Genomic DNA, 15,399 nt, shown 5'->3' with positions numbered 1-15,399 from the left:
TCTTAGCAAATAAGTCAAATTCATATGTCTACATGTGCAATACTAAGAGCTGACAGATCATGTTCCAGATCAATGGAAGCATGAGAATGAAATGCATAAAGTTTTTGGATCCTGAACTCTTCGGCATTGTAAATTATCTTCCCATAAATTACTAGATGTAAAAGCAGCATGTCTATGAAAGCTTCCTCACTTCCTTGCCTTCCCCACAATATTTTCTAGTGTTGATAGCTGCTAATATGAAGCCTTTTTCTCTGCAGTACTACCCAGAGACACCTGGTGAAAACACACCGCTGAATGCAGGAGCATGTCACAATATCAAAACAGTGACAAGAGTGGACTGCAGAAGAAGCTGGCATTGGGATACAGAGATTTAATTTAAAAGGTATGTCTCTCAAAAGGGCCTTGAGGGTCAGGTACTGTTTTTTGGAGAAGAGGGTGACAAGTCTAGGATGGGACAGAAGATTCATTCTTCAAACTGAGTCCAACACTAGTTGTTTAAATACCCAAGGATAATGCAATAATTGGAATGATTTTAAGAAATAACATTCAATGAAAAAGTCCAGCAGACAGCAGGTTGATGTCACTCAAATTTAGTACACAAGTCAGACATTTTTTGTGGGAAGCCTCCAGATCCCACAAGAAACAGCAAATCTCTAAAATGGTTTTAACATGGTGGCTGAAATTTTTACCTTGTGACTAGGCATTTTATCATTCCTCTGCGCTGCCTTTGAAATAAAGCACATTCCCTTTCTTGTCCTAAAAATGTAGTTTTCTGCTGTTGCTATTTTAAATACAGTTTGGCACTGCTGTGTAGTATCCACATTACGGATTGTGGAAAACTGCTGTATTTTCAACAGCTAAATATTTATGTATACAAGTGAAGCACTAGTTCAATACAAAGTACATTCTGACTAAAATTGTATTCTAATGCAGAAGAGGACATAGATTTTATATTTCATGATATGCATTTTTTGTGTGTCTAATTACAGCCATGCACATTCTGCAGTAAGCTGGATCGGTCTGGATTGTGAATTTTACCACAGCAGACTAGAAATTCAGTGGTAGCTTTCCCCATAAATAAATAAAAATGGAGATTCTGAATCCATAAATTATGAAACTGAGTAATACAATCAGTACAGTGGCCCATGTTTTATTTATTTTGCTATTAAATTCTCCATGTGAGATATGAAAGTCTGTTAAGAGATCAAACATCAGCAGCGAAACAGTTAAGAATGTTAACATTTGAACTGTCATCTTTTAGGTTTCAAAATCAGCCCTCCACTGGAATGAATGGGGAGTTCACACACCTTCCAGAAATAACTGCAGGTTGCCTACAGATTTAGGAAGACACCACCATACGATACGATAACAAATTAGGGATACGTAAGACCAGTAGGTTGCAGAGTCTAACACCTTTCACTGAAAATGCCCTATGACAAGCCCCCCACTATTTAACTCAGGGTCTATAAACTTGAGCTCTTCAGATGATTACAACTGCCAAGGGATCACATTAAGAAAGAGGCAACCTTCAAAGAAGTAGGACTCAAACCATTTAGGGCATTACATGTCAAAAACACCAGCTAACTTCTCACAGCAACCAAATGAAAACCAATGCAGACCATGGGCATAGCAAGTCTAGCAGCAGATTCTGCACAAGCAGAACATATCTTATGTCAGCTCAGTCTCAGCCAGCTAGCTCATATTCAAACCACACTCTGGGCTATACACTGGAAAAGTCACTCATCTGCACCATGTGTGTCCAGTGAAATGGAGACAGCTCTGAAGGCACATCTCAATATTAATGAAATCCTCTTTGCACAAAGGTCTATCAGAAAGCTTATGTACCACGTAAGTCCTAATTAAGTCCTCAGAATAAGTCTTGTAATGGTCTCATACACACACACACACACACACACACACACACACACACACGCGAATATATTTTTCAAATAAATCATTTTGGTCCACACCAACTTGCTTATATGAGTAGCCTTCACACACTCATATACCTTGATTGAGCATTAGCAACAAACATACCTGGTGCAACAACTGGTTTGCATCCAGTTGCAGAAAGAGGAGGACATTTAACAGAGGTGCATTCTGTTTGTAAACTATAGTCTGAGACAACTCCTACAGCTTGACAATGTCCATAGTAGTCCACAGCCACACGGTCAGAATAGGCAGCACACACATTACTGTAGGTTTCACCATTATGTCCACATACTGGTTCCACTGATTTGCAGAAGGGCTGAAAAAGAGTTTGTAAAAAAGTGCAAAAAACTTGGTTTATTTACATTGGAGACAAGACTTCAGGATGACCTTATAGTAGTTTTAAAGTTGATAGGGATATACTGCTCATGCTAGCAAAGTGTGTCAAAAGTCAGTAATGGAAATCTAGAGTAAATAGCCCATGCAATTTTATGCAATGTATAATAAACAAAAGGAGTAAGTTACAAGAGAAGACAACAGAAGAATATAAATACTGTAGGTTTAAGAGGCACCTAAGATTTACTTCTGTTAAGGGACAGGAAATGAGGGTGCTGTTAAAAATCAGGTATTGGGAAACAAGCACTAAAACAACAAAAAAGGGGGAAGCGTAGCAAATTCTGGATGTGTTTTTCATGTTCTTAAAATTACTTTATAAAATAAAGGGTTTAGAAAGATATAAAACTATCAACATGAGGTTATTTCAAAGGAGTAAAATTTATTACTGTTATTACAGATTTCAGCCCAACATATGTATATTTGTTTGGTGCTTGGTTTTGTTGTTCTTTTTGTTTGTTTTTTGTTTTGTTTTTTATGTCCCTATCATGCCTTCTAGGTATACGTACAAACAACCCTAAAAATTAATACATTTTTTCCAACTGAACTAGTGCCAATTAACAATAACTCCCCAATGTCTCCCCAAAAGAAAACCAACATAAACAAACCAACACACTCAGCAAAAGTGTACTCGAAAAGCCAACAAATTCAAATTGTTGGACCAAGGGGAGAAGTGAATTGAGTTCAAAGTCCCCCCCAGAGTACTCCCAGATAAGCTGTCACCCCACGCTATCCTCAGAGTCCTCTCAAGTGGGAAAAAAAAAAAAAAAAAAAAAAAAAAAAGAGAGACAAGCCCAACTCCATCTTCCCTTGCTAGGGACTACAGCCCTGACAATAATACCTCTGCCAGCAGCATCAAAGGTAGCTGACATCATCATGGACATTTGATCTTTATGCACCTTGTAAAGAATTGTATAATGAACTGTGTTAGAAAAATAGACATTGTATATTTAATAGTGTTCTAAGAAAATGTAAAAGGGAACTTTGCTGCTTTCTGACTGTGTCTTCTTGACATAGCTATTAAAACTCTACTGAAACAACTTCTAAGGTAGTAAAAATAAAAGCTGGTTTGTGTCTTATCTACAGTGAATTCTTGGTCTGTATAGATAACAAGACAAAGCAAGCCACACAAATGTCTGATTTACTAGACAGGTGCAGATCTCCCTAGTAAGATAAACAGAGGATGGTACTGAGTGGACAGAACTAGCCAACCAGCAACTCCAAGGCCACTGTCAGGGACAGTGGGTCATGAACCCTGTTACACGGGGATCTCTGGTGCTAGCAGGTTCCAACCTGCCACCCAGGGACCTGCTAACTGTTGTCAGAATAGGAGCTGAACTCAGACAGAGGACCCCAATCTGAGGAGCTGTTTGGAGGAATGCTGAGGGTCCTAATTGGTTCACAGCTCCTATTTATACACAGCGTAGAAACAGGAAGTTGCCCATGCAACTGGGATCCACCTTGCTCTGGACTGTGTCTCTTGTGCTTCCTCCTTGGCCTCCTGCTCCCCTGGCTACCCTTCCTGGTACGCTGACCTGGTCATCGATCCGTAGCTCTGCTCTCAAGTTTGTCTCCTGCTTCTGATCTCCTGGTAACTGACTCTAACAGTCTCCTGACAGTCGACTCTCAGTTTGCCCTCTGGCCTGTCTCAAACTCTGATCTCCTGGTATTTGACCTGGCCTGACTCCCAACTCCTGCTCTGAGCACTAGGTCAGACCATCCATATCCCAGTCATGACAGCCACAAGAAGCAGATAAATAAGAATAAGACAACTGTAGTATGAAATAATGGAATACATGAAAGCAATGAAGAGACAGCTGGGATGAGTGAGTGAGGAGGATAGCAAAGGCGAAAATATATATACAACATATTGCTTTTTTTAAAAATGTATCAGTTAAAAGGATCTGTGGTTAGTCTGTATGAAAATATACTTAGAGAAAATATATTTCATTCAAACAGCTCTGTTCTATCTAGCAAACACCATATTTAGTTAGCTATCCAAGATACTGTAACTAATCACTGTAGTTTTCCTTTAATAAGAAAAATATATGGCAAAACCTGATGCTAACATGATCAGAACATATACATAAATAAGCATACCTAAAACTTTTGATTTGTCCCCAGAGCCCAGGAGTGAGTACAGCTATGAAACTTTGAATTGACAAAGAACTGGCCATAATATACAGTGCTTATTTTACACGTGGCTTGGCAATCAAAATTTTGCCCACTCAATCCTACTTTTATTTTACTTCAAGGTGGATAAAAATCCATGATTTAAAATAACAAAACAAAAATATCCAATTTAAATTTTTAAAAAATCCTTTAAAAAAATTAAATTAAATACATTAAAAAAAATAAACCTGTTTCAAATTAAATTTGAAATTGACAACATATGTTAAGGCCAAACTTATTATAATCTATTAATATCATTTAAATTAAATGCAAAAATAATGTTAGGTAGTAAATATTTTCTGCCAAGTTTTAAAATAAGGCATATCACTGAACTGTTGGAAGTCATTGTTTAAGCACCAGCTTTTGACAGCAGTAGCCTCTTCGGCAGGTGCAGAGAAAATAGTTCAGTTCAATGACTGGATCATTCAAAGTTAAGAAACCAGTTGGCAGTTGAAAAAGCAGGAAAGATTGCTTTGCTCTTCCAATCTATGAATCAAAATAGGTGTGAGGATGAGATCTACTAGATCTAAAATCTTGATATGGTGACCAAAACCAAATCAGTCTTGCGTCTGATGAAGTGGGCATTCATCCACGAAAACTTATGCTCCAATACTTCTGTTAGTCTTAAAGGTGCCACAGGACCCTCTGCTGCTTTTTACAGGTTCAGACTAACACGGCTACCCCTCTGATACAAAACCAATCAGTTCAATTCACCAACTAGAGATAATAAATAATAAATCAGTTAAAAAAAAAAACGTTTGCATTTAGAACTAACTTTTCTTATTTTCCAGCATATTTAATGTGGTTTATTTTTTTGTAAATTAAAATATTTTGTGCATTTTAAATTAGATTTAAATTTCTAGCCAGAACTTGAAAAAAATTAAAAAATTATCTTGTAAATAAGAAATGCATTATTCACCATTTTCTAAAATAATAAAAAAGTAAAAATTAAGAATTTGAATACATTTAATTTAAGCTAAATATATGTGTATAGATGTGTATCTTCCTGGTTAGCAAAAAGAGCACCACATTTAGTGTAAAGTCTATATTTAGTTGCAAATTAATAAATTTTAATCATTACCAATGAGAATCACCATTTCTTTAAGAAAATAACTAAAAAGTACAAATGCAAAACACCATTAAAATTGATTAGTTAAGTCAAGGTTTCCTGATTGCTTATTTAAATCATGATTAAATTGCTTTGATTTCCACCCTGTTTTTTATATATATTTTATTTTATTGAGTGCCCCAACTCAGATACTATGTTTTTGAAAGCATTACTTTAATGAGAATTTTTTGTGAACCAGAAATAAATTCTGGTTGGACATGGCAAAAGAATGCTGTTGAACATCTGGTAAATATTGCAAGAACTATTTCATACCTGGCATGGACCCCTGTAGGATACATTTTTTCCTTTTTGGTACAGAGTACACAAGTTATTATATTCCATATTATCTGTGTCACAAACAGGATCCCGTAACTGGTCACAATTGAATTGTCTTGGCACACATTCATGCTGGCTACATCCAAACTTCTCAAAACTCGTTAAGCAAACCTGCTGCTTTGGTATGCACCTGCATAAATTAATAACATTTTCACATTATGTAGGTTTATTAACTCAAAATATTCAGGGGAACATTAACTTTTGGCATACTTTCACAGGCTTTAGAGCGAGGTATGGCTAAGTAGAGCTGTAGACAACTTGTGTAACAAAATATTTCAGGTAATCTAGTTTCAGGGTTCATTACAAACCTAGTACTGCATAAAATTTTGTCAAGGTATATGAACCCGAGATGAGATTCAAAACACAAATCCTCCTCTCCACAAGTGTTCTGTCCTGGGTTTGGGGCAAACCTTGCTAGAACTATCAGTTTCTGAGTTTCACTTTGCAAATATAGGTTCAAGCAAAAGTCAGAGTATGAATCCATCTGAACCAATACCAAAACAACGAACAAAAGCAAAAAGTTAACTGAATTTTTATGAACAGAAACAGCTATGTTGCACAATTCTAGCTCAACACTGCCCTGAGATAGTATACAATTACCATTAAAAAGAAAGGACCAAATTCCATTAATTATGTTCAACCTAGGATTGAAAAAAAAAAAAAACTGAAAAATTGAATACCTAATATAACTTCTCTTCTGACAGTGACATCTCCCCCAATCTGTCACTGAAGGGAAATACAGAGCAGCAAAGAACAGAAATAGAGAGGGAAAGGATGCTAAGATAAATTAACACAAATACTTTTTTTAATACAAAGTGCTTTATATGGAAATTTATCTGGGAATCACTGTTTGCAGCACCTTCTTACCAAGATATGTCTCTGCTAAGGGTAAAAACTCCAACCTGTAGTGTGATGAATGTACTGATGGAAAGCCAAATGGCTGTTCTACAAATCTCCTCTATCTGCTCATAATACTGCCAATCATTTTGTAGAGCGTGCCTTAATTGTCGCTGAGGCCTATTACCCTGTGTTCTATAGATTTTGCTGATAGACTGAAAATAGAGAGACACTAATATTGGGAGCTGTGCATTTTATTTATTATTTATCTTTAGTTTTCTCATCCGTGGTATTGTGCCACATTTTTGTTTATGTTCTTTTAAAGATTATCTGACTGTCTGTTAAAATGAAACAGCAGGGACTGGACAGAGACTATTGAGAGATTTCACAAACTAGCAATACAACAACACTTAGCACTTATAGAATGCCTTTCACCAGAGAAGTTATAATTGCTTTACAACAGTGTGTATTGTTTCTATTTTACAGATTAAAAAAAAGGCACAGATCACTCCTGACTCAGTTCCTTTCTTTAGCCATTGGACTGAACAGACATCAGATGTATCTTGAACAAAGGTTACAAGGAGGTAAAATATCCCGTATCTTATTTCCAATACCATAAACCATCCAGTCCACCCCTTATCACATTTATATAAAAATTCTGTTTTATTTCTAAAAGTAGAATCTGCAGCATGCATTTTAAAGAAAATGTTAACATTCCAGAAATAATCAACAGAACAAAATGCAGACACTTATTGTAGTCTGTGAGTATTGCAAAATTAGAAATTAGGTATCTCACAAATTCCCACGTTTACTCGATTTGTAAAATATTGCTATAATTACAATATATAGTATCATTGCCAGGGAAGGAAGTATAAACTGATTTATCAATTAAAAATGCCAAATATATTTACATATTTAATCTTTACCTCTGATTTTTGGTACAAGGGTTAGGGTTACAAGGATCCTTGGAGATACATGATCCAAATTCAAACTGATTGTCCTGGAGCCCAACACATCGTGCTATGCATGCACTTGGATATGTGCGTCCATTTTGCCCACACACTGGGACAAACTGATCAGCACAGTTACATGGTAGACCTGAAAAAATAATATACAGATCAGTAATTTGGCTTGTATATTTTCATTGGCAGAAAATGTACAAAATATTAGAGTATGTGTGACCAGCAGGTGAAGCAAATAACTGAGCTAGCTGTATTGGGACAAGTCATATGTAACCTTGGACAAGTCATTTGACCTTCTTTGGCCTCAACTCAGTGCAAAAATCTTAGAGTATGTCTACACTTAAAACACTACAGCTGAGGTTGCACCGCTGTAGCGCTTCAATGTGGACACTACCTATGCCAGTGGGAGGGTTTCTGCCATTGGCATAGGTAGCCCACTCCCCCGAGAGGCAGTAGCTAGGTTGATGGAAGAATTCTTCTGTCAGCCTAGAACTATCTACACTGGAGGTCACATTAGTACAGCTATATCTGTCAGGGTGTGAAATCCACACCCCTGAGAGATGTAGCTATATCAATATAAGCTTCTAGGGTAGACCAGGCTTTAGTTTAAAAACAAAAACAAAAAACAACCACAGTGAATTGCCACTGAAATTTTGATATTTTCTGGACAAACTGCAAGAAGAGTTCTAAGTCAGCCTTTTACTTTACTGTTAGGACTCAAATGAACATGTAAAGTTCCTGGATTTTGGAAAACGGTACCTGTAAACATACGACGTTCCTCTGCTGAGTTATGCTCATTAAGACACTGACGAGTGGAACATATCAAGTTTCCAGCGAAACAAGAACAGACATTACAATCTATGTTAAAGGATGTTCCATGGCCTTAAAATAAGAGAGAGAAGTATTTTATGTGTATAATTACAAATGAGTACAGACATTCCCCCCACCAAGAGACACTGATCTAAAAGACTTATTTTATATAGTTAAAGCTGCAGACAGAATTCCATTATAAACTATTCCCCATTTTTCTCATGTTCATGAAACTTTCAGAAATGGGTTTGTTTGTTTGAGCTGAAATTTCTATTCTTGGTCAGAGTTCAGAATGTTTTTGCATTTAACTTGAGAAAAATCCACTCACTCGTGTTTTTGGCTAATGGGAAAGTGGGGGAAAATACTCAGGCAGTTCCTTTTTAAAAAAAAAAAAAAATATATATATATATATATATATAAAATGCTAAAACCTAAGTAAAACTGTAATGTTAAGGTTGCAAAAATAAAATACTCAGGAAATGAAAATGCTAAAGCTCTCCAGATTGGTGTAAAAATGTTTATAACACCTTGGCTTGTGATCTTCTTTTTTTAATGTTTGACTTTCTTAAAGATAAGTTTAAAGAGACTTTTCTGTTGAATTGCACTTAGGTAAACTCCAGGCAAGTTTGCTAACTTTTGTATTATAGATTTTTTTTCCCCTGAATAGTATTAAAATTTCTGTTTAAAGTGCGAAGTAATAGACCATCACATCCTGAGCTAGATCCTTATTTATGAGCCTGCACCCTTTGCACTGCTCACTTCCCTCCCCGGTGTGCCCTTTTTATGAGCCGAGAACATTATCTCAGTCTAACCCATAGTCAATAATTTGCAAATGTTATTTATGGTCTTAAACTAGCTCCCAGTGCACATCTGTCCAAGTTAAAAAAACCCAACACGTCATAATCTGGCATTATTAGCTGCAGGCAGCTGTGTCTACTCAATAGCAGTACGGAACAATGAGTGTTTACAGTCACTACTGAGACATACTGGCAAAACAGTATAGAGGAACTTAGGGCCAGATCCTTTGAAGGGATATACATAAACATAAAGGCCTATCCTCAGAGTTTTCAGGACTGAGCCCTTAATATTGCAGCTGCCAAGACCCAATTTGGTTTCAGGCAGGGTGATCAGTGTTTTACTTTCACAGTCACTTAAGGTATATCTACACTGCAATTAAAAATCTGTGGCTGACCTATGCCACCTGACTCAGGCTCGTGGCTTGGGCTAAGGGGCTGTTTAACTGTGGTGTAGACGTTTGGACTTGGGGTAGAGCCCGGGCTCTAGGACCCTGCGAAGTAAGGAAAAAAAGCAAGAAAACAGCCCCACCGCCTGAGCTCTGTGAGCCCAAGTCAGCTACCATGGGCCAGTTGCAGGTGTCCAACTGCAGTGTAAACATTCCGTAACATTCAACAAACTAATCACCCCTTAATCTAGAGGGCAATCCTTCACAACAAATAAGCCAAAATTAGTAAATGCCATTTCTGTAATGAAATACAGATAAATGTAACAGTATGAAAGCAGACTAGATTAAGGAGTGATTAGTTTGTTGAATCTAAGTGACTGTGAAACAACTTATTTATTTAAATTTGCAACATTAACATTGCATCAATATAGATTTTTTCACATAATATGGTAAAAGGTTATCTGAAGATCAATTCCTACATTGGACCTGATCTTGCAAACATTTATTACAGACCATAATGGTTACTACTATGAGTAACCCATTGTAAATGCCAAATAAAAAGACCTGAAAAAAAATGAATGTTAGAATAAGCAATTCCTGCCTTTATGAAAGCAAAATAAATATTCCATTATCATCATTCCATGAGAAACTATGACAAATGCTTTACAAATAGGTTTTTTTACCCTAACTTGAGCCATAGCATTATTTGATTTAGCTAAGTTCTAATGAAGTTTCTAAACCAAACACAAAGAGAGGACTTGCAAACTATGGATAAACAATGGGTAAACTTAATATATGCATCTTAACTGTAAACAATAAAATCCATGGAACTATTTAGAGTATACTAGTAGAGTACTGAAAGAAAAGCTTTCATAAAAGCAGTCACATAGGGTTACCATATTTGAACATTGAAAAAAAAAAAAAACCACTCCACAGGGGCTCCCGGCCCCGCCCCAACTCCACCCCTTCCCCACCCCCATTCCAACCCCTTCCCAAAAGTGCCCGCCCCAACTCCGCCCCCTCCCTGCCCCATTGGACCCCTGCACCAAATCCCCGCCCCAGCCCCGCCTCCTCCCCTGAGCACACCATATTCCCCTTCTTCCCCACTCCCTCCCAGCCACGCGAAACCGCCGCCTGCTCCCGGGGCTCCAACTTTCCCGGCTCCCGCTGCTCTCCAGCCCGTGCGCCCCCAGCCAGGCGCTACCCCTGCGCAGCAGCAGCCAGAGCCGGGGAGGGGCGGGAAGTTGCTTCGGGCCCCAGGCCTGCCCCCGAGCTGGGCATCACAGCCCCAACGCGCTTCCACCTGTGAGGCTGCATCCCAGCCGCAGGCGCTCTCTCTGGCCAGGCTGGAGCAGAGAAGTGCTGCGTGCGTGGCCCGGGCCTCACCCCTGGGCTCAGGGGGACCTCCACCTCGCTCTCAGCTGGACCTGGCGAGGCTGCAGCAGCTCAGGCCGGGCGGCTGCGGGAGGCACTGCAGCACGGGCCCTTCTGGGGAGAGGGGGGGAGCTCGGGCTCCCAGGAGCCACCGCCGTGCGCTGAGAAACTTTCCCCTGTGCCGGGACCCTCCCCCCGGGCAGCGGCTCCGCAGGGAGTGGGGAGGGGGAGGCAGAAAATACAGTCTTAGTTTGCAGAAACTGAGTCTAATCCTGAACTTACTTTTCCTTTGTCCTCCAACAATACATGACTTTTGGAGGTCAACACAATGCATCTCCATACAGTTTTCTAACAGTCCACTCTGTCCACAGGTACAAATTTTGAAGCAACCAACATCTCCTGCAGATGATGGAACCTGAATAAGTGTACCTTGGCGGACAATAAAATCTGAAGCTTCTCCCAACTTGCAACCTATGCACACAAAAGAAACATTAGCTCATTAAAAATGAATTACGTTTCAGAAATGTTTAGGGATAAATACTCTGTATGAAGAAATTCTGATGGTGAAAATCACTTCTGAGGATTTGTGGAAAAAATATATACATCTTCAAATTTCTGCAAAAATGGAAAGCAGTTTTTGGAGGCAGAGGAGTGTCATTTTGCATCCAAAAGTGGTTCTCTTTGTGAATAACAACATTGGTACAATCCATAATATTGCTCTTGGGAAAGGATTTTACCATTTTCAGGATCAATGATAACTGGCAGAAATATGAAGAATTTGCCCAAGATAAAATTCCTAAAAATACATGCAGAAATACTACTTTTTGCATGTAAATGACAAAAGAAAATGTGTAGTTTCACATCACTCTAATCAGCTCTCCTAGTTTCCCCATCATTCTGCGGCAGAATACATGGACATGACAAATGCCACACACTTAAGATACACCAGCTCCTAACATGTACTAAAGTCTGGCAGCTAAGCTCTGTTGTTTCTCTTTCCTGACCTCCTTTCCTTTTCCTCGCTTCCATTCTTGTGTGCATTTTGAAGACACTCAATAACACATTATGAAAATATGTTAACAAAATAAAAAGGAATAAAAAAGTTAAGAGAAAGAAAGAATAAGGAAGAGGAAGAGATAGAAAAACAGCAGTGAGATGGAGAAAGGAAAAGGAAGAGGAGGATTAAAAGCCAGGAGGTGCAAGGGATAGTGAAAGGAACAGGAAAGAAGAGATTACTTACCTCTACAGTAGTTAGAGTTCAAGATATTTTGTCATTGTGGGTGCTCGATGCTAGGTGTATGGCATGCATGTGCACCTTTGATTGGAAATTTTTCATCAGCAGTGTCCGCACCTGTACCCTACACATTCTCATGCTCCAGAACGAGGTTATATAGGGAGAGATGGACCTGCCGCAACTCCAGCTCCTTCTCAACTCCGAAGTTCAAGGCAAGAATTCCGAAACAGAGGGGAAAGGAGGGAAGGTAGTGGAGCTCCCAGAGGGACAAAACACCTTGAACTTCAGTTACTGCAGAGGTAAGTAACCTCTCCTTCTCCAGGCTATTGTCCCTAGGGATGTTCTACATTAAGTGACTCCAGAGCAGTACCTTAATTACAGTGGTGGGTGTTGAGGAGATGAGTTAAGAACAGTTCACAGAATGGCCTCAACAAAAGCTGCATCAGGTCTGAAAGTGTGAACGATAGCATAGTGCTGCAAAAATGTGTGCACTAATGATCAGATGGCAGCTTTGCAAATGTCTGCAATGGGTATGTTCTTAGGCAGAGCTACAGAGGTTTTTTTACCCTAACTTGAGCCATAGCATTATTTGATTTAGCTAAGTTCTAATGAAGTTTCTAAACCAAACACAAAGAGAGGACTGAGCTCTGATGGAATGGACTGTCACCCTAGGTACACCCCACAAGCTTTGCAACATGTTAGGCTGCACCCTGAGACCTATTCAGATAGACTTTGTGAGGAAAGAGGAGTTCCTTTTATTCTCTCAGCAGTGGAGATAGAGGGTCTGAGAAAGGATCTGAAAGGTTAGTCCTGTGGCAATAAAAAGTGAGGGCTCTTCTGAAAGCTAGACTGGCCTCTTCCCTTGAAGCATGAGGTTTGGGATAGAAAACCAGTAGCTGGATGTCCTGATTGACATGAGAGTCCAACAAGAATTTAAGCAGGAAATAAGGATGAGGACAAATAGTCACCTTGTCTCGACACAGTGTAGAGGTGGATTAGCCATAAGGACTCCCAGTCCACTTATTCTTCTGGCCGAAATAATGGCTACAAGGAAGGCTGTTTTAAGAGACAAGTACAGAAGAGAACAACTGCACATGGGCTCAAAGGGTTTTTTTTATTCCCTCAAAGCATTAAGGACGAGTGGGCTGTATTACAGGAGGAAAGAGGTTGGTCAAACCCTTCAGGAATCTTTTAGTAAGGTAAGGTGAGTAAAAACTGAAACCCACTCAACTGGTTGGTGAAAGGCTGTAATAGGAGCCAGGTGGACCTTGGTTGACCTGAAAGATAATCCCAAGGTTTTTAATTCAGCAGGTAGTCCAGTACAATAGAGAGAGAAGACTCAGACAAAGACAACGACCACTGTGCACACAAAATGCTTTCACTTCTGGAGGTGTGTTTTCCTTAGGACGTGCTTCTTACTGTTTAGCAGCACAGACTGCACCTCAGGAGAATTGTCCTGTTCTAGACCAGAGAGCAATCAAGAAGCCATGCCCAAAGGTGTAGCAATGAAGTTGGTGTGGGTTACACAGCCTGATTTCTGGGTCAGGCAGTCTGTCACCAAAGGGAGGAGAAGAGGTGGTCTCAGCACTAGCCAAATCAGGTGTGACAACCATACCTGTCTTTGCTTTCTCCGTCTCTGCTTGTTTAGGACTTTGAGAAGCAAAGACATTGGACGGTAGGCATATAGCAGCACACACAGCGTGGCAGTCAGGAGAACGTCTTCCAGAGAGTTGTGACTAAGCCTGACCCACGAGCAAAATGATGGCATTTTGTGTTGAATGGGGTCACAAAAAGATCTACCCCTGGGGAGCCTGACGTGAGGCAGATCTTCCAAAAGATATGATTGTTCAGTTCCTATTTGTGATCCTGAAGGAAATGCCTGCTCAGATAGTCTGCCATGGTGTTCTGCAGACCTAGTAGGTATGCTGGAGAGATTGATTTGGTGGATTAGACACCAATTCCAGAGCTTTATTGCTTCTGCAATTAAGGACAGGGATTTTGCTCCTCCTTGGTTGATGTAGTACACCATTGCCCTGTTGTCTGTCATACTACTTACAAAGCGGTCCTTGATCTTGGATGAGAAATAACAGCATGTGTAATGGACTGCCTATAGCTCAAGGATTCCTGGGGGATCCACGTGCCTCGTGCTATTAAGTCCTGAAGGTGAGCTCCCGAACCCAGCATAGATGTGTCTGAGGTGATGGTCCTTATGGGAGGTAGACATGAAAAAGATGTCCCAAGGCAGACCCTGCAGGGGTCCTTCCAGCAACTGAGAGAGTCCTTGACTCTCTAGAGAATGGACACCTTTGGACATGCTGTGTCTGTTGCATGTATAAACAGTTTGAGCCAGACTTGGAGGCATCTGGAGTGAGGCATAACAAACGTGCAGGCTGCCATATGGCCAAGGAGCTGTAAGCAAGACCTCGCTGTGGTCTGAGGGCTCTGCTATAGAGTAGATGAGATGGAGTGTGGAAAATATCCGGTAGGGAATGCTGGGCCTCCTGAACCTTCTCAAGGGGAATTTGTAGTGTCTCAGCCACGCTCTTCATCAGATCCCAAAAAACTTTAAAGTCATCAGTGCAGGATGATGGAGGGGACAGGACTGCTTCATCTGGGGATGCCAATCATTTATTGGAAGGAGGCTCCACTGGCTCCTGATCCTCTGAAAAAAGTCTCCCTGAGAAGGTAGAGCTTGCTGTGGAAGGGGTACTGTGGGCCTGAAGGCTCCTCTTGGCGGGCCTTTTTACATCAAGGCTCCCTGTAAAACTGGTCAGTGAAGGGGCCCATGTGGTAGAATGCCAATGTGGTGAGGCATATGGAAAGGGTGTGGGACCCTAGGGATGTTCCTGCCAACATTGGCAGGGAGGATGATGACTAATTCCCAGAGTATCTTGTCAGGGTACATAATAAGGGACAGAGGCTGTAAGGGAAAGGTAATCAAATCCTGGACAGAGATGTTTGACTCTGAAGACGTATCATCCCACGTCCAATAGAGGAGCTAGAGTAGTTGGTACAGGCAGATGAGTCGGTACCAGTGGTAGAATAGGTGCCGGCATCCAAG

General features: G+C 40.0%; 1 protein-coding gene across 2 annotated transcripts in view; it reads right to left on the bottom strand.

Annotated features, from left to right (window-relative positions):
* Nucleotides 1–15,399, bottom strand: part of RECK (reversion inducing cysteine rich protein with kazal motifs) — a 137,002-nt gene that overhangs the window by 32,491 nt on the left and 89,112 nt on the right. For both annotated transcript variants that reach the window (XM_026656369.2, XM_026656370.2), the window contains 5 exons: nt 11,387–11,575; nt 8,497–8,619; nt 7,702–7,873; nt 5,876–6,068; nt 2,038–2,248 (listed from right to left, as the gene is read on the bottom strand). In XM_026656369.2, coding sequence (XP_026512154.1) covers nt 2,038–2,248; nt 5,876–6,068; nt 7,702–7,873; nt 8,497–8,619; nt 11,387–11,575 — 888 coding nt within the window. The remainder of the gene's footprint in view (nt 1–2,037; nt 2,249–5,875; nt 6,069–7,701; nt 7,874–8,496; nt 8,620–11,386; nt 11,576–15,399) is intronic.

Source organism: Terrapene carolina, unplaced genomic scaffold (genome assembly GCF_002925995.2).
Source record: "Terrapene carolina triunguis isolate 2854851 unplaced genomic scaffold, T_m_triunguis-2.0 Scaffold229, whole genome shotgun sequence".
NCBI classification, from domain to species: domain Eukaryota; kingdom Metazoa; phylum Chordata; order Testudines; family Emydidae; genus Terrapene; species Terrapene triunguis.
The sequence above is the reverse complement of the archived record's forward strand: the minus strand, read 5'-3'. Positions and strand labels throughout refer to the sequence as shown.